The following is a 19,971-nucleotide window of genomic DNA, read 5'->3' as shown; positions in this document are numbered from 1 at the left end:
CTCGGGAAACAATGCAAATGGGTTTAGAAACAGAGAAAGGATAGCTGCCGAGCCCAGAATAGAACTTGGAGCTAGGAACATGCACTGATGGACCGGTTCCAATTTGACCTCATCTGAAACCAAGTTGGAGACACTACAATACACCCAAAGAGCTGCTTGTGGGCTGAAATCTGCAGATCCCTAAAACTGGTAATCTAGGACTAAACAGAAGGCAACTCGTCCTATTAAATAAGAGTTTCATTGCAAGTTTTACACAAAGACTACTCATTAAAAGAAAAATAGAATGTGTTTTCTGGAGTTTTTGTACATTTTATGACTACGTTTTTGAGAGTTACATGTTGATGTAGCCCCAGAAGGAGGGTCAAAGCCAGACCCTACACTTAGCATAGGGACATTAGCTCGGATGAAATGGGAGGTCTGGATTTTGGTCCTGGAACTGTTATCTTTGCAAGCCATTCTTAAATAAACAAAAGACAAACAACAGATAGATGGACAGATAATCTTTTGATTTTCTCTTAAAAACTCTCGTCACTGCATTTACCATCAGCTTCAGTTTTTTTAAAGACTGATAATACAAAACTACTCTAGTCCAGCCTGAACGTAATAAATGCCCTAACTAGTTTATATGATTCACTCTGGGACAGGATGTTGGGGTTGAAAGGATAGAACTTGGTCCAAAAATAATTCATGCATTTTTAAAGACAAGAATCCTAGCCTTGTCAAAATTTGAAGTGAAAAAAATCTTAGTTTTTATATTATTTAGGCATGCTCTGGTCTTTTATCTCATGTTGTTGGATAATTTCACCAAGTAAAAGCATAAAGAAAGAGTAGTGTGCCAAGAACTGAACCTTGTGGGACTCCATGATGAGTGCATCAGGAAGATTCTTCATTTACAAAAACAAACTTGTTTCTATTAGTTAGATATCAGTAAAGGTATTAGCGTAAAGATATTTAGACTGGTTCAGTCATATCGATAAGAAGTTGTTTTTTTATCTAAATAGTGTAATGATGTTTTAAAGCTCTATTGTTTTTTTGTGGATGCATTAAATAGTGATGAAGACCAAAAACCTACTTGCATGCACAATCCTAGCTTTCTTCCCTTGTATTTCTTGCACCCTGACTAAGCTACATAAAATATTTAATTTCTTATAGTTTTTTGTGTTGAATAATAGATTGAATTCGCCTTTTCCAATGTATCTGAATACCATTGAGAACTGTCAGGATTAGCAAGACATTAGAGTCCAGCTGAGTGACACTTCCCCTGGGCCTAATTTGACTTTATTTGGGTAATTTGGGATAAGGCCAAACAATATCTCCAGATAAGAAAAGGGGGTCCCTGTGAACCTGATTGTCCATAAATACCATGTGACCTTCATGCCCTCTGAGGCAGTGGACAGAAGGACAGAACCAAGGCCAAAGGGCCAGCAGTGGGCCCATTGTCTCAGGCAAACCTGGTACGGCCTGACAGGCAGAAACTGGTACCAGGCTGCAACAACAGAACTCATTCAGTCTGGGCTCCTGTTTTCTGCAGCTGGTGGATGGTGGGGTGGTGGAAAAATAATAGCAGTTTTGTTTCAGCTGACTCACCCCACCCCAGCCTCCATATCCCTCAATTTCACATCTGGAGATGTTTGTGCCTGGGCCTCAAAGAACCAAATAACCACTTTGCTCGCACAAAGGCTCCCCCGTCCTCCCAATAAACAACCTTCTTTCTTGAAAATGAGACCACGTGAGCAACAGAAAAAGAGGCACAGGAGTTGGCACAGATCCACAGGTCTCACCTTGAGGTTTGTGTGCAGAGCAGACTCTGGAGGGTAAACAATGAAATGGCGTAACGTGAAACCAAAACCCTGGGAGTTCTTCTGGAGGACCAGCGTCCGGGGACCCTTCCAGCCCACGCCAACCCCCTCCCTTCCCGGCCGGGTCGCAATCGGTGGCCGAGGGTTGTCACCTGCTGAGGAGTGACCATCCCTCTGCCCCTTAGCCTGTAAATGTAAACGCACAACAGAAAAAGATTAATGAACATGAAAATTAGGAATTACATGATGCAGGAAAATATGGAGGATACTATTAACATCAGGAAACATAAAAAAAAAATCAACAGAAAGAAGTTTGGATGGAAAATCAAACACATAAATCCTTTACTACACATTTGTTTCTATTATTAGCATATGCACTAGAAAAGCTTTCCCCTTTTCCAGATGCCATGTTCTGGTTTCTCTAGGAAGTACAAGGTAACTCTGCACTTTGACATCAACCCCCAGCTGCTGGATTTTACATTAGCGGCTTCCTCATGAGATCCTGAATGCAGTTCACGTTCCGGTCAATCCTGCATGCCAACCAACCTGAGAACAATAGTGCATAAACATACTTTAACAGCGGGTCTGCTATCAGGAAGCACTCCATGCTAAGCAGAACCTAGTCAGGAATCTGGGATTCCATTTTAGACTGGGGTGACAGTGAATTGAGGATAAAGGATCCAAACCTTTTCAGGCTTGGAGTCCCGGTAAAGGAAGATTTCCACCCACTTTCCAAATATTTCATTCCTCCTGCTGAGTAAATAAGCTGAGTGAGCTCAGCTGACAGCCACATGTAAGAACTGTCACCCTCATGCGGCCCTGGTGACCCACATCTGTCAGTCAAACGCAATCACCTGACCAAACAGGGTAGGTGCTTGTCAGAGGTCAAAGGTCAAATTTGCAGCATGGAAAACTAGAAAACTTTATCTGGCTTTAAATGATTTAAGACAGATCAAAAATATTGCTATGGCTAAACCTTCCAGCATCTTATACAAGAATTAAAACAGGAGTTCAAGAACCTGTTTCATGCAGGTATAGTGGAAAAATAACTGAGATTGGACTGAGATTCTTGCTGTGTATCGTCTCAAAACAAGAAGGTTCCGGGCTCCATCTTAAAGGTTAAGGTGTGATATTTGCAAGTCTGCAAACCTCAATGCAACTAATGTTCAGAATAATTAACATAATGGAAAGCCTGACAACAATGGGCATATAAAGCCTGGATAAAACGCCCCTATCGGCTCCATGTGGTTGTTCACGGAGCCGATAGATCTGGCGTACAGCCTGTCCAGGTCGCCAGTCCTTCGCAGGACCATGACAGCGAGAAATACCCATGTATGCATTCAATCACACTAAAAACCAATTTAGAATCACAATTTGCATGTTTTCTGGACTGTGAGAGAAGTACCTGGAGAGAACCAATGTCATGCACAAGAAGAACATGCTGATTTCATATTTTCATTTCTAAACCAGTGACCATTCTGTGATGGAACAATGCTAACATCTGCTCAACCATTCTCAATGCAGACTGAAATTTTAGAGAGCTGTCAGCAGATAATCAACATTTCTAGTGCACATTCTGCAGTTTTTGTTGGTTATTTTATTATTTTATGAAATTATGCAAACAGCCTACAATATGGTTTGAAAGCAAAGCATGCAGAAATAGGCCATGATTTCCTTAGAAACAAAAGCTCTGCTAAAGTCCTACATAGCAACTGCCTCAGCATTACAGTTTATAAAGACATTTCAACAATTAAGTGTACATCATCTCTTACTTTCTTTCATGCAAGTAATTTAAAGCTAACGCTGTCTCACAACAAACAGATGAACAGTTTCAAACATATAGGCTCTAAAATCATCTGCTTTTGAAGTCATAACATCAAAACAACAAGATGGACATTTTCAACTTTCTATTTTCAACAAGCTACAAATCAGCAGTTAGTAAATAGCACCTCAGCTCACATACATCTATGATTACTGATGTGCCTTGATGTGGAAAGGTATTTTCATTGCTTCATGCAGCCAAATTAAGACACATTCAGTGCCTGAGGGCTCTGCAACCTGCAGCTCAGAGCCACACGTGGCTTCTTCTTCTCCATCTCTACAGTAAATCCTTGTAACTTGCTTGCAAGCTTTGAATCTTTGTTCTGCAGCATAATCTAACTGTGCTGCAGGTGAAATATAGCCAGACATTAAGGATTTCCTGCTAGAGAGCGTAATTCATGGCTACATCAGATAGTTAGACGATAATAGCTCCTGAAGCACCAAACCCCAGAGTATCACACCTCCACCACCATGTTTGACTGTGGGTAAGATTTTCTTTTTCTTAAACGCTCTATTTGTTTCACATCAGATGTAACGCGACAAACACCTTCCACAAAGTTCCACTTTGTGTTGTCAGTCTGCAGAACATTTTCATCAGAGTGTTTTTGGCAAATGAAAGATGGGTCTACGTGCTCTTTTTCATCAGCAGTTTCTTTCACCTCGAAACTTTGAAATGGATGATTTCCTTTCTATTTCTTATTGTTGAATCATGAACACTGACTTTAAATGAGGCAAAGGATGGTAAGCTGGGACAGGTTCATGTTTACCGCTGCGTTACATCACCTTTCCTTTTAACAACACTCCATAAGGGCCTGGGAACTGAGGTCACTAACTGTTGCAGCATTTACAACTTCAGTTGCTCAACAGTCCAGAGTCTCCATTGTTGTATTTTGCGCTTCATAATGCAGCCACACATTTTCAATTGGAGACCAGTCTGGACTGTAGGAAGGCCAGTCTAGTACCTGGACTCTTTTACTACGAAGCCACGCTGTTGTAACATGTGCAGAGTGTGTCTTGGCATCATCTTACTGAAATAAGCAGAGACGTCCCTGAAAAAGATGTTTGGATGGCAGCACATGTTACTCCAAAACCTGTATGTACCTTTAGCATTAATGGTGCCCTCACTGATGTGCAAGTTAGGAGATGCAAATGTGGTATTATCTATTACAGAATGATGTTGGTTTTTATTGCAGTGGCTCCTGAGGGATCAAAGGTCACGAGCATTCAATGTTGATTTTTTCAGCCTTGCAGCTTACATGCAAAAATGTCTCCAGATTCTCTGAATGTTTTGATGATGTCATGGACTGTAGTTTCTGAAATCTCTAAATTCCTTGCTATTGTACATTGAGAAATGTTGTTTTTTAAACTGTTTGACTATTTGCTCACGCATTTGTTCACAAAGTGGTAACCTTGCCCCACCCTTGATTGTGAACAACTGAGCCTTTTAGGAATGCTTCTTTTATACCCAATCATGACAATTAACCTGTTAACCTGTGGAATGATTCAAACAGGTATATTTTTTAGCGTTCCTCAACCCCCAGCTTATTTGGAACGTGTTGCAAGCATCAAGTTCAAAATGAGTGAAAATTAGCAAAAAGTTATTAGTTGAACATCAAATATTGTCTTTGTAGTGTACTCAGTTGCATTTAGTTTGAATGGCATTCGCATATCATTGTGTTCTGTTTTCATTTACGTTTTACACAACGTTGTAATTGTATTATTACGATCACATTTATATTTTCCATAAATATGGAAAGTGTACATTTCCCTTGTTAAAATGCTTGATTAAAAGAAATAATTTTTTGCTCTAAAAACGAAAGTAAAATCAATTGTGGCTCCTTGGTAACAGTAAAACAACAACGTATCTATGCAATGGTCAAGTAAGTTCTGCCGCTCTCAATAATATTTGTTTAATCGAAGCGAAGGCTAAATTAGCTCTCTGGCTTGTAAAGGTTGTTGAGCCCTGGTCTATCTAATGCATATTGGTCAATTTTTCGAATTAAACATTAATGGCACTATTTTGTTTTCAATGTGAGAATATCCACTTATTTTCTTTATTAGAAAGCCAGAAGGGAACATCTCGAGAGAACACATGGGTCCTACAACCCTTAAAGCCACTTTCTACTTCCTACACACACTGATTCATACTAAAGCCATCAGCTAACACATACATATGTGACAGGTCTGTGTGTGGCCACACAAAACCAGGAAGTGCCTGGCTTGAGGCAGGAAGTGGAACAACCAGGAGCTCCTATAAATATACTCTTCATCGTCTAGCTACTTCCCATTCCTTCACTCCTCTTTTGTCTTCCTTCCTTCCTCTCCTCCTCCTCCCTTCAACCTCCTCTTCCTCCCCCTCAAGATGCAAGTTCGTGCAATGGAAATCTGTGCTGTGCCGACTTTTACCACACAATTTCTTTTCCCTTTACTTTAATATTCCATTGAGGAAAAAGAAGGAGAAAAAATAAAATAAAGCAAAAGACTTGTTTCCAGATTTGTGTTGGGAAACACATGAATGTCTGCATTCAAATTCGAAATTAGCTTAAGCTAGTCTTACAGGGATGCAGCGAGACACAAAGAAGTGCAAGAGGAAGCAGAGCACAAATCAAAGTGATAAAGAAAAAGACAAAGAGAAAATAAAAGAGCAGCAGAGGAATAATGGAGGAAGAATCAGACTGAATTCCTCAGAGGGAGCGGTTTTTTTGTTAGGACAAGTCGAAACACACACGGGCACGTCGTACGGGAGGGAGCTCAGGGAGAGAATGAATGGGAAGGATGAGGACGACGGAGAGAAGGAGTATCGTGCCTCAGGAAAGGGACAGGCTCCAGCATGCCAGTTTCAACCACATGGCCCCTCCCGGTGCTGGGAATACCAAAACCCTGTGATTACCCAAAACACATGGGGTCTGAGTGGGTCTGGACTGAATCCCACTCGGCTGCTCTGGACCATGTGGGCTGCGTGTTCCTTCTGGGGTAATCAAGTCTACAGCTGACCTTTCCGCCCCCCTCCCTCGGGCCGGATAAACACCTCTCCTGTCACCTCTCACCTTCTGGTTGTTGTTTTTTTTAAAAATCCACTCAGACACGCTGACATGGTCCGGCTACTCTCGGAAAGGACATTGTGTTTAACAAAGAATGTGCATGGGATTTTTTTCCTGAGGTTTTCTAGGCTAATCTTGACTTCCCAAACAGGCTTGAGGGAAAAACACTAAGAGAGAAAAGTAGCATTTTCTTCTCTCTTGGTGGAAATCTAGCATGGTTCGTTGCCTTAAATAAGGAAAATGTTTCCCCCTCAAACCAGTTACTACAGTACAATTGAATGTTCTTCATTAGACACATCAGAGGATTCCCATTAACACCTCATGATGTCATCATGAAAGCATAGTTCAATGGAAAACAACTGAATATGCAGAGTAACCTGTAACGCCACATACACCAGTTCAATTTTGTTAGTACACACAACAGCAGCAAAAGACTAATCTGCAGTTATTTCTGCTTCTGAAAGCCTGCAAATACAGTAAATGACTGGAAAGACAATAAAAAGAGAATAAATCGTTTTATTTCCATCAACTCAGCACAGAGGCCTAACTTTAGTGTATCATCAGCCTTATTTCCAGATAAAATTGCTGAAAATTATCAGCATGATCTATAATCTTCCTAAACTCCAGGAACAAAAGGACTTTATATACATAAGAGGCTTTTCTGGTACATGATGATATGAAAAAGCTGCATTTACAGACGTCAGGAGCAGTATGCATATCCCCTGCCTTCATCCAGAGGAATGCAGCAGCCCTCGTTGAGCCCGCCTCCCACTGAAACCCCGGCAGAACAGAACAATAATGTGCTTTTAAACAGCTGAGAGCTGCAACCTGTTTGAAAAGTGGAGCTTTAACGGGCTGTTGCATATGCTGACGAGCCGTTAATCCGGACAGCCCGGACTGCCAAGAGGGACCGGCAGAGGAGAGGAGAAAAAACAGATGACAGCGTCCCGACTTACTGGCCACACAGAGGGAGAACTCCTCCACCTCTGCACGTCCAAATGCATCCTATGTCCTGAGAGAGGGATCCATATTGGATCTACCAAAGCAGAGGATTCAAATAACTTTCCTATCACACCTGTGTGTCAATATGAGTATAGTATGTGTGCTCAAAAACTAGTCTGGCCCAGTTGTCTGTTTAACCAGGCTGGCAGGTGATGACGCAATGTCAGTTAAACAGGGATTTCTACTCTAGGGGTAAAACATGCAGCTTTCCTGTTGTCCAACCAACACGTACCAAACTTAGTTATTTTGATTCAAACCTGAAACAAACAAGTGTTTCCATGAAGAGCTGCAGATTTAGAATAACCTTAACAGCATGACTTGGTTGGACAGTGGGCAGACAAACACAGTTGGTGCATGACGCAGGCTTAAATATGGCCAGGGGACTTTTTCCTCTGGTCAGCTCTACTTTTAACTTCAAGAAAGGGAACAACAGGCAGTAAAAACCTAGTTTACTTTTGTTTTAAGTGGAAAATCTACATATCAAACCAGGAACAAATATTCCATATCTAATCAGGAAAAATATAACCAAGTAGAAAACCTTTGTAACAAAATGAACCAAAAACAAAACCAGCCTTAGTTGTTCACAATGACATCTAAACTAATCTAGGTCTTAAAGTTTCTGTGTGGAAAAAAACGTGTTAGGCTTAAAAAAAGACTATCTACGGCATCTGAAAGTAGAGATGCACTGATCACAAGATTGTGATCAACTTCTGATTTCAGTTTTTGTAAATCTTCGACCAATGCCGATTTTATCTGATTCTGATTTCACTTAAAGAAGTATAATTAAACAGCAATATAAATATTTTTTGTTTCCCATAAGTGGTCATGTATTTTTATAATAGGAGCAGAGTCACAGAGAATGTGGGAATTGCTGTTAACCAGGGATTGATAAAAAACAAAGACAAAATTATGTTTTATGTTGGATATATTAGCGATTAGCATGGCCAGCATTAATGTAAAACATCAGTCTTTGTGTATTCCGTGTAGATCTGAGATTTTCAATGTGTGACACACATTTCCAGATCCAGAATGAAACAGAGCAATTTTTCTGTAATATGTTCAGTTTAAGGTCACGGTGAGAATGAATTGACTTCATGTGGCAAAATGCTTTTCTAAAGATTTCCAGTCTCTATCTGATTTCTTTTGGACCTCCATGTAAAAGTCACAGTTTTAAGAAATACTAACCCCCCCCCAGAAAAACCTGACATCATACCTAAAAGATACAATAACCTTCAGTTCATGATGTGTTGTATTTCAATATTTCAGCTAGTACCTCTAAGCATATCATCTTAGTGGCGTTAAAATACGATTTTATGTTAATGAATCTCTTATTTTTTCCATTTTTCAGGGAAAGAAACAGAAACAGATTGTGTCTTTGTGGCAGGTTGTTAGCAGCAAAAACAAAAACAAAAGTTCTTTTAAAAATAAAAACAAAGCCTGATGAAAAACTGTGAAAGACATCTAGTAGAAAGCCTACAGAACCTGTTTGCTTGGAATGAAAACAGTAGTGGTTTTCGATAGGGAAGATATGGCTTACTGTCCAGAGGGGCACACCAAAGGGTGTCACAATCACTTTGGTGTGGGGTAAGCTTTCTGTTGTTTATTTGCATGTCCAGTCAATGGTAAGCAGGTTCCCCCCGTGTTATGCAAAGTGAAAGCGATTAAAAATAAGTGTGTAGTGGTGAATAGGTCTGAAGTTTAATACTGTTAAATTAAAGGGTGATTTCATAGTTTTTAAGTGATCTAGACTGTTTGTATTCAAATTCTAAAATGCTTAGAAACCTGAACAGGATTATTCAACACTGAACAGAGATCCCTTTGAATACAGATAGTCTGTCCCTTCATGGATACAGATGGATTTGTGTCAGAACCACCACTGAAGGAAAATCTAAAGGAATGAGAGGTGAGTCGAGACTTTTTCCACCCCACTGTAAAAAATAAGCACCATCCAGTTTAGACATAAGCACATAAGCCCTTTTTTAGCCTTGCATGAAATGACTGACTCTATGCTGTAAAATCCTAATTCAGATCAAGTTTTATATAATTAAATTTGTGGTTTTTACACAATTTTATTTGTGTTTTTTTTTTCTCATTGACCTCAAACCAAGAAGTTAGAGTATTTTTCTGTTTGAAGGTGGCTTTCACACATCAGATATCTTAGCGATATAACAACCACGAAATTCCAGGCTGATCCAGTTAACTTTAACGGCATCTGCAGCAGACAGTGACCAAAATTGTGTTTCCTCTTCACTTTCAGAGAAAAGGTACCAGACGTTTTTTATCCAGGAGAACAAACGTCGTATACAGTGAGTGTTTGCCTCCTGCCCCCACACTCACATTCCTAAATGTGGCATTTCTTAGCTGTTTCAAACAGTCAGGGATGGGGAGGGGTGATGGTAATGCAGCAAATAAAAAGTAGAAAAAAGAAGTAATACTCCACATGATTATGAAATCACACAGCAGTGAAAACACCCTGAATTCTGGAGTATTTTATAAGATATGGTGCAGCTCCTGCACCTTGCCCCTTGCACAATAAGAACTCATCGTAAGTGGCACCGAACAGCCTCCTTCGTCTGTCTTTAGATGCTAATTGGGAACTCCTGAGAAAAAGGAGGTCAACAAGAATCACACACATAAACCTTAATTTGGCATTATCGAGTGATGATAATCAGGATTTAATCTGTTAAAACGGACCAGCCTGCTCTAGTAGAAGTGACATATATCACCTTTAACAAAGAATTGAATCTTATAGCTTTAAAAAAAAAAACTATTGATATGTTCCACAGATTTGGAGCTAAAGATCAAAACTTGTCGCAAAGAAATCCAGCTGAACTAAGCCTCAAAAACAATCCAATATGTCAAAAATGTAAACAAACTAAAATATTCAAAGAATTAAATCAGGTATTCATGAGACAAAATGCTACGGTTTTGTGATGCAACATTAAACGATAGAGAGTAACTTTGAAGTTTTTAAACCCTTTTAGAAGGAGCTTATGATGTCGCTTTGCCAGGTGAGGAACCTGTCAACAGCTGAGCGCTTACCTGACTCCAAACAATGCAGTTACAGAAACACTGCTGATATTCACAACTGACAAACTGCACGCAGCGGTTTCCAAAGAATGTGCAGCTTCTCTTTGTGTTTGTAAAGCTAATTTTGTAGGATCAAAACAATATACCTCCCATCCTGTTTTAAAGTATAAGAAACCGGATGAGATCCGCCAATTATAACCGAAATCCAGTTTATTTTAATGCTAAACAAACTACTTGTGGATCAAGATAAAAAAAATTTCCCTTTACTTATTCATTAAATCTAAAAATATAGGTCTTGTGGTACTCCAGTTGCAATCTGGGAGACATTAGGGTCTTGTAAAAGATAGTGAGGGGAGATGAAAAATGTCATTGGAGCATCCCTACCCTCTGCCAAGGTTCTGTTTTAGAGCCGGTGAAACAACAGGGCTCTGAACATCATTAGAGATTCCTCACACTACCATTAGGTTAACAGAAGCACAGCAGTAGAAGCAGAACCACAGGACTGCCATGCTTTCTGCCTCAAGCTGTTATGATGCTGAACTGCTTGTTATCGGTGTATATAATGATTTTTCACACAGTTATAGATCCAGGAGAGATGCTGTCCTGTTTTGTTATACAATGAAATGACAGTAAATTTGTATTAAAGTTAATAACAAACAATTCTCACCAGGCTTAATCTCTGTGCTGATAAAGATGGATGACCTCTCCTTACCCTGAGCTGACATGAGTTTTGGTTGTGCGAAGTCGGCACGGTGACGGGTGTTGGACTCCTGGTTCTGTGGAGAACGGCCAACCAAATGCAGCGAGGCTCCGGGGAGCTGCAGTCCACCCCCACTGGGTTCTGGAAGCTCCAGTCCGACCCGGCTGGCGAAGGACATGGGAGCATAGCAGCAGGCATCAGTGCACCGAGTTCAGTCAGACCCACATTGTTCACCACCACCATGGACTGCACGCGCTCAAGTATCGTCACAGAGTTGAGGACAGAGTCCAGACACAGAAATAGAGATTGAGTAAAAGTTTTCTCTTGGGTCTTCAAGTCATTCACTCAAACAGTTTGGCTTTCCTGCCTCCAGGCTCCAATCCATTGCTTCAGAAAGTTTAATCCCACATTTTCCACATCGCTGCTGGAATCCAGGAATTAGGTCTGTGGGTCCATCAGAGCGAAGGAAGTAGAAGGCAGAAGTTCTGGACAACAGATGGAGGAGTGCGTGTGTGTGTGGGATCAGAGATAGGTCTGGCTTCACTACAGAGACACACAAAGCGGACAACTGACGGCGTCCCTCTCCTGTTGGTGTCTGGTGGTGTTCTGGAAGCTAAGCCACACTGTCCACCCCCAAAACACACACTGGTGTCGCAGAAGGCTGGATTGACAGTCTGCCCTCCCTCCCACTGCCCTCTTGTCTCTCTCTCTTTCTCTCTTCTAACCTACCTCGGTATGTCTACTTCCAAAACAAATTACTTCACATCACCCTCATGTCAATTCCAGACTCCTGTTTACTTATCATAACGAGCATCAGCCATTCCATCATTTAGTCTTTTGCTTTCTGTTACTTCTTCCTTTGTATTTGTCCCATTGGCTGTATCCAAACCAGTCCGACAGTCATCTGTAGGTAAAAAAAGGTGCGAAACCTTCCTAAAAAGCATCACCGAAGCCAGAAATTTGGAATGAAGACAAAAAACATTATATCTCCATGGTAGAATCCTTGGTTGCAGCATGCAAAGACAAAACCAGTGCTCGCACGTTTGCTGCATGTGTGTGAGCTTGCACAAAGTGACAAAGATGTGATCCCGGCGCTAAACTTCACAAAAGTCAGCCCTGCCTCCTCTGCCTCCTCTCCACTCAGAGGAAAGTCCGAAAGGGAAGAAAAAAAAACAGAAAAGAGAAAGAGGTTGATTTCCAGCACAAAGAGGAAAGAAAACATTTGACCCTGCATTTATCTTCTTTAGGTTAAGAGCGGAAAAAAGAGAGAAGGGAGGCTAATATCGAACATGGATAAAGGTGAGCAACAAAAGCCTTGCTGAAAATAAAGCAACTGCGTGTCAACATGACCCAGTCTTTTACATTCCTGTTTTAAAAATACACAAAGCAGTGGCACCGAGACATGAAACCAGATGTGTACGTACACTGTATAAAAAGACACTTTCTGACATTAAATCAGATTTATTACTTTCTTCAAAGACAGACATACAGTAAGATTAATATGCTATTAATATGCAGATGATGATGTCATGGCTTTGTAAGCTTTTGATAGGATAATTCACAATATCTGAGTTACCCAAAGATACAAATGTGTAAAGAAAATCTGATAAGACTCAGGAAGACAACTGTGGACATGTGGTTCTGCTTAAGCAATTATATGCAAATATAAACACTACAGGAATTTCCAGTTATTTTACTATTTATGGCGAAGATGGGTTATGTGTCCCAGAGATGAACAAGTTTTGGTCCATAAATGTGTGAATCAATCCCGAAACAAAAGCCATAGAACTTGTGAAGATGATGGCTGAAGCTGATAAGATAGTGTTATGAACCACAATGAAACCCACCCTGTACCAACCTGATCCGAAAAGCCAACCAAACAGGAATGAGCCCAAAACGTAAAATCTAAAGCCAGATTACAGTTTGAAAATACAAACAATGACAAAGAACTTAACTATTGGAGTGATGATGAAACAAAAATTACAGTGTTTTAACATAGTGGTCCTCACAAAGCCCAGGTATTTATTTCCCACCAAATTTTAAACATTTATATTAATAATGGCTCTACTTAGAAAGCAAAGTGGATTTAGTAATCCTAGCTAACCTAAATAAGGAAAGGGGTTATCTGATTCAATATTAGAAAACAAGAAAAGGATTGCCAAGTGCCTTTTTTATAGAGTGCATCAAAATATCTGGTTCCAACTGTCCATCTCTGTGCTAAATCCGGAAGTCAGGAAAAAGGCAAACATGCAAACAGCCAGGATTCCAGGATACGGGCGAGAGCGGCATACAGGATCCATGTCGCTGCAGATGCCCCTTTCTCCCAGGACTTGTCACATCCGCTAACAGCGGGGTTAGACTGGTTTCACCTGCTGCGCAGCGGGACAAGTACCAACCCGACTGAAGAGGTCTGTCATCCATACAGGCTGTACCTTCTGGGTATGTTGCACAAAAGGAAAACATAGCAGGCTCAGACAGTTTGCATACAGCGATGAGGTGAAAAGTTAAAGAAGGGTAAGGTGATCACTGAGGAATAACAGGAATCCAAGCATCTGTAAAGAGTAGGGTGTCAGTTTACAACTCAATGTCCTTGAAGAACACCTCAGCTTTAAAGGCTCCCTGGGTGATTTCTGAACAGTGCAGCTGTTTAATGTGGGGGCACCTGCTTTTTCATCTGCAGACACATTTTTTATACTGAGGTTGACCCTTAGATGACTTCTGAACAATTTGTTACAGTAGATTTTATTGCGGGCATCAGAGTAGAGGACACTGAATACAAATGCATGTCACCCTTTTAAAGTTGCTATTTCAGAAACATTTTTTAAACCTTGCTTCTACTTGAATACCTAAAAGAAATTACAAATTGGCTAAAAACTAAACTGAGATCTGAGAAAAGTAATTAGTGCCCTGGAAAGGATTTTTCCTCCGATCAGGTTACGGATTAGCCATTTGAGCTCTGCCGTTAACCCAAACGTAAAGAATTTAGGATCAATATCAGCTCACACAAAATAAATCATATTTCTAATCTAAGGTCAGTGTGAAAACATGTATCCACAAAAAAGGCCATTGATCACCTTCAGTTGGTTCCAAACTCTTCAGTAAGATTTAACTGAAACACACAGAAGATCTGACATCACTGCTGTTTTAATGTCTTTGTATTGGTCAGCTGTTCATTTCAAAATCCTGACTAGCTTTCAGGGCCCTGTATGGTCAACATCTACCTGTAGTCCCAAGAACCAGATATAAAACTCCATAGGTTTGCTCTTTACAGACTGCTGCTTTAGTTGTTACATTGATTCGTATAAAAACAGCTGAAGACATTGTTTTTAAGTCTTTTTCTGTTTTCAATTGTCTATACATTTTTTTTCTTTTTAATCAAGTTTTAATTTTCACTGTTTCACACTTTGCACTGTTTTTATGAAGCACTTGGTCATTCTATTTATGCAAGGCGCTATATCAACTAAATGAACTTACTTAATATCACTTAATATCAGATGCCTTGTTGCTTAACAGCTTGAATCATTGAAAAGCTGATCAGCTTATATTGCTTGTATTAGTTAGCCTAGTATTACTCTAACTGTGTAAAAGCTTCATATTGTGCACTTTACAAGATCAACTGGTGACAGAAAATAATCTGTTACTGTCACTTAAATGAATTAAAAAGCAAAACACAAAGTCCCACCTTCAAGTTGGATTCACGCTTCACTTCATGCATTTTAAAAATCCTTCATTGACTCAGCTTTCACTAACACACACATATATGCACACATTATTATACTTAAACCCAAAAGCAGTCTGTGCAGTGCATGCACACTCACACAAACAGCCCACACGTCTCACTGAGTCACAGCTGGGTATAAATACACAAAGCTGTGTAATTATGGTTCCTCTTAACAGTCAGAAGGCTCTGGCTGTAACAGGGGGTTCTCTTCTCTCTCTGCGGTTCAGACCAGAGGAACCGCCCTACTAGATCACCATCCAGGGAGCCCAAGAAAAGGTCCAAATGTGAGAAAAAAGGCCAAGAACTGAGCGCAGAAGTGGGATCATGGTGGGTCTTTATTACCAAGAGCCAGATTTCTTTAAATGCATGAGCCAGGGGTCCTACAGATATTCATGTCAAAATTCACTTCTATTCCTGACTAAAATTTCTAATCTTTAGTCCGATGGATGGATGGATGGATGGATGGATGGATGGATGGATGAACAGATATCCCTTAAGAGGGGATTACAGCCCTATGTTAATAATAACAGATTTGTACAGGAGGTACAGGTACCAGATTTGAACACAAAAGGTTCCCATCAGGAAGGTAAATTTAAAGACAATGAGAAAAAGGAGGAGACAGAAACAAAAATGCTTTAAGTTAACCTGATAGGAACAGGTACATGTACATGCTCATTCATGACCCACACCCCTACTGTTTGTCTGAAACATGCCTAAGCATGCAGCTGCAGGACCCTTGACTATCTTCAATCCTAGCGAGCTTTCCTTATCTGTCCTGGACCTATCTTACACACTGCATTTCAGTTTTGACAAAGATGCAAAAGTTAGGAAATCAAAGGCTGATGTGTGCTGCTAATCTCAGGGGAACAGCGTGCTGTGGCTTCAGCCCGGATTAGTCAACAAGCACATCTGAGGAAAGTGAGGAGGGAGCTGATGCTGGATAAAGCCAAGAACTGCTGCCAATGTAACGGACAGATTGGGACGCTGGTATGTTTTGACCCCCTTCAAACTCATAACAAGATCATTGGGATGCAGATTAACACAGAAACCTTTCCGAGTCACATTCTTACAAGAAAAAACAAAATCTTTTTCCTAAATCACCTGCAGAACTGTAAAAAAATTTAGATGAGCTTTGACAGGAAAATACACAGGAAAGAGAAGAGTGAAGTGTTTCAGACTGCTGTCATGATGAAACCAAACTGCAGACACAACGATGGGGTGTTTTCTCTAAACACAGGCTGCAAAATTTTAGGAAAGGGTCACGAGGGGACATTCTGGGTTTTATGCTTACAATGGAAAACCATAACATCCCAGACAAAAATAAAGGGCTGTCCTTGTAGAGAAATCTATCAGGAAAGTTCAAAATAATCCTTTTAAATTTCTTTAAACTTTTAAAACCTCAAATAAAGTCCTCTGATCTTGTTACAGAAGGGTAGCATTGCAGTAAAAGGGTACAAAAGCTCCCAAACAAAGGAAGGCTAAATAGAGCCAAACTTCAAACACTGCAGAGCTGTTGGTCTAAACTCAAAAGCTCTTCAGTCCAATAACTAATCCCTGTACGGTGATAAGGGTCAATTTCTCCGTCTGGACAGTCATTATGAGTCACCTTTTGAAGTGGATTCTACAAATGCAATTTGCTAGTTTAAAAGGCGGCGTGGCTGTTCGAAGCAAGTTAATTTTAACTTTAATCTCCAGTAAATCCCATTGACTCAGAATTGATAGGAAAAGGATGCAGTTACCAGGCTGCTGACACTAGAGGGCAGCCACAATCCAATGTCAGGCAGAACATGGGCTGGTAGCATGCATATTTACAGCAGCAGCAGCAAGCAGAAAATGAGTGCACGAGGTGAATGGGTGCAACATGGTGACATATCAGCATTCATCTGTGACCTTTTTTGTCAGTAAAAACTAATATATGTGATGGAGTTGGGAAACAGCAGCTGGAGAGGTCACACCTGCTAGGGGCTATGAGGGGAAATGTTTGGGGGGCGTTGCCCTGCAACTCTACATTGAAGGGGAGCTGGGTGGTCCACAACCCCTCTGTTACTGCAAACCCGACCACTCAAAGGACATCAACAATGCAGAGAGGAAGAAAGCAGCCCAATTGACCGCAAGATCATCATCTTTACATTCCTAAACATCCAAAATTAATCTGCAACACAAAGTCTGACAATCTAAGTAAAATGTGTCTGATAAAAGAGAAGCTCTTTCTCTTCCCGCTGCAGAAAACAATAAATAAATATGCAAAACAAAGTCGTGTCACAAGGGAACACGGGATACACAAGTCAATGTTTGCAAAAGCAGAAAATGCCAGATAGAAAGTGGGAAGGAGAACAAAATGGAGGCGAGAATGTTGGCTGAAGTCTGGATCACAAGTGGGAGAATATTTACTGGACGGAGTGAGCGCAAACATAGAGAGAATGAAGACTCATTTTATCAAGTTACAACCACAACCCTCAGTGTATCTTAGAGGGATTTTATGGGAACACAAAATGCTTTATTATTGTGAAGTGAAAGAAAAGGTCAAATAGTTTAAAAATTCTTTTTACAAATAAAAATGTGAAAATTTGGTTCCCATCTGTATTCTTTACACCCATTTCCATACTTAGAACAATCTTTCACTGCAACTATAAGTCTACAAGCTACAAGTCTTTTGGGGCATGCCTCTACCAGCTTTGCACATCAGGATACTGACATTTCTTCTTTGCATGACAGTTCAAGTTCAGTTACGCTGGATGGTGAGCAGACGTTTTTAACACTCGCCACAGATCTCATTTGGACTAAGGTCTGAACTTTGACTGGGCCACTCTAAAACATGATTATGTTTTAATTTGAAGCATTCCATTGTAGATCTGGCTGTATGTTTTTGGTCGTCCTGCTAAAAGGAGTCTTTTGCAGCCTCTGCCAGGTGTTCCTCCAGCCTTGTCCTGTAGCATCATCCATCTTCCCATTAACTTTGACCAGCTTTCCTCTCCCTGCTGAATAAAAAACATTCCCAGAGGATGATGCGGCCACCACCATGTTGCACTGTGGTATGTTCGTGGCGTTAATTTCCCACTACTCCCAGCAATTTGTCGGTCTCATCTGATCAGAACACTTTCTTCCACATGTTTACAGACTCCTTGATGGTTTGTGGCAAACTGCAAGCAGGATCACTTATGCCTATCCTTTAAAAATCTTGCCACTTTCCCACAAAGACCAGATTTTTGCGAGTGCATTACTAAAAGTTCTCCCATCTGAGCAATGAATCTCTGCAACTTTTCCAGAATTACCATGGGCCTCTTGGCTGCTTCTCTGAACACTGGTATCCCTCTCTGCTTTTAGTTTAGGTGGCCGGCCATGTCTTGGTTTACACTTGTGCCATAATGATGGACTGAACAGGGCTCTGTGAGCTGGTCAAAGCTTAGGATAATGTTTAATAACCCAACCCTGCTTTAAATTTCTCTACAACTTTGTCTCTGATCTGTCTGCTTGGTCTTCATGATACTGTTTATTAATGTTCCCTAGCAAACCTCTGAGGCCTTCACAGAACTGCTGGATTTATACACAGATCAAATTGCACACAGATGGACTACAGGTCCTTCTCAAAGAATTAGCATATTGTGATAAAGTTCATTATTTTCCATAATGTCATAATGAAAATTTAACATTCATATATTTTAGATTCATTGCACACTAACTGAAATATTTCAGGTCTTTTATTGTCTTAATACGGATGATTTTGGCATACAGCTCATGAAAACCCAAAATTCCTATCTCACAAAATTAGCATATCATTAAAAGGGTCTCTAAACGAGCTATGAACCTAATCATCTGAATCAACGAGTTAACTCTAAACACCTGCAAAAGATTCCTGAGGCCTTTAAAACTCCCAGCCTGGTTTATCACTCAAAACCCCAATCATGGGTAAGACTGCCGACCTGACTGCTGTCCAGAAGGCCACTATTGACACCCTCAAGCAAGAGGGTAAGACACAGAAAGAAATTTCTGAACAAATAGGCTGTTCCCAGATTGCTGTATCAAGGCACCTCAGTGGGAAGTCTGTGGGAAGGAAAAAGTGTGGCAGAAAACGCTGCACAACGAGAAGAGGTGACCGGACCCTGAGGAAGATTGTGGAGAAGGGCCTATTCCAGACCTTGGGGGACCTGCGGAAGCAGTGAACTGAGTCTGGAGTAGAAACATCCAGAGCCACCGTGCACAGGCGTGTGCAGGAAATGGGCTACAGGTGCCGCATTCCCCAGACCTGGGCTACAGAGAAGCAGCACTGGACTGTTGCTCAGTGGTCCAAAGTACTTTTTTCGGATGAAAGCAAATTCTGCATGTCATTCGGAAATCAAGGTGCCAGAGTCTGGGGGAAGACTGGGGAGAAGGAAATGCCAAAATGCCAGAAGTCCAGTGTCAAGTACCCACAGTCAGTGATGGTCTGGGGTGCCGTGTCAGCTGCTGGTGTTGGTCCACTGTGTTTTATCAAGGGCAGGGTCAATGCAGCTAGCTATCAGGAGATTGTGGAGCACTTCATGCTTCCATCTGCTGAAAGGCTTTATGGAGATGAAGATTTCATTTTTCAGCACGACCTGGCACCTGCTCACAGTGCCAAAACCACTGGTAAATGGTTTACTGACCATGGTATCACTGTGCTCAATTGGCCTGCCAACTCTCCTGACCTGAACCCCATAGAGAATCTGTGGGATATTGTGAAGAGAACGTTGAGAGACTCAAGACCCAACACTCTGGATGAGCTAAAGGCCGCTATCGAAGCATCCTGGGCCTCCATAAGACCTCAGCAGTGCCACAGGCTGATTGCCTCCATGCCACGCCGCATTGAAGCAGTCATTTCTGCAAAAGGATTCCCGACCA

At 40.9% G+C, this 19,971-nt stretch overlaps 1 protein-coding gene and 1 long non-coding RNA gene across 8 annotated transcripts in view; one reads left to right on the top strand and one right to left on the bottom strand.

The window, feature by feature from the left end:
- The window catches only part of LOC124863511 (rho GTPase-activating protein 23-like), an 87,845-nt gene that overhangs the window by 32,827 nt on the left and 35,047 nt on the right, over nucleotides 1–19,971 (bottom strand). For 2 of the 7 annotated variants that reach the window (XM_047357910.1, XM_047357909.1), the window contains exon 2: nucleotides 1,782–1,985. In XM_047357910.1, coding sequence (XP_047213866.1) covers nucleotides 1,782–1,985 — 204 coding nt within the window. Of the gene's footprint in view, nucleotides 1–1,781; nucleotides 1,986–11,360; nucleotides 12,638–19,971 lie in introns of those variants that run through there. The other 5 variants (XM_047357904.1, XM_047357905.1, XM_047357906.1 and 2 more) reach the window with 5 other exon arrangements.
- LOC124863514 lies at nucleotides 4,590–11,483 on the top strand. Its single transcript, XR_007037144.1, has 4 exons — nucleotides 4,590–4,713; nucleotides 9,492–9,566; nucleotides 9,921–9,969; nucleotides 11,364–11,483. It is a non-coding gene; the product is annotated as an uncharacterized LOC124863514 (long non-coding RNA).

Source organism: Girardinichthys multiradiatus, chromosome X (genome assembly GCF_021462225.1).
Source record: "Girardinichthys multiradiatus isolate DD_20200921_A chromosome X, DD_fGirMul_XY1, whole genome shotgun sequence".
In the NCBI taxonomy this organism is placed as follows: domain Eukaryota; kingdom Metazoa; phylum Chordata; class Actinopteri; order Cyprinodontiformes; family Goodeidae; genus Girardinichthys; species Girardinichthys multiradiatus.
The sequence above is the reverse complement of the archived record's forward strand: the minus strand, read 5'-3'. Positions and strand labels throughout refer to the sequence as shown.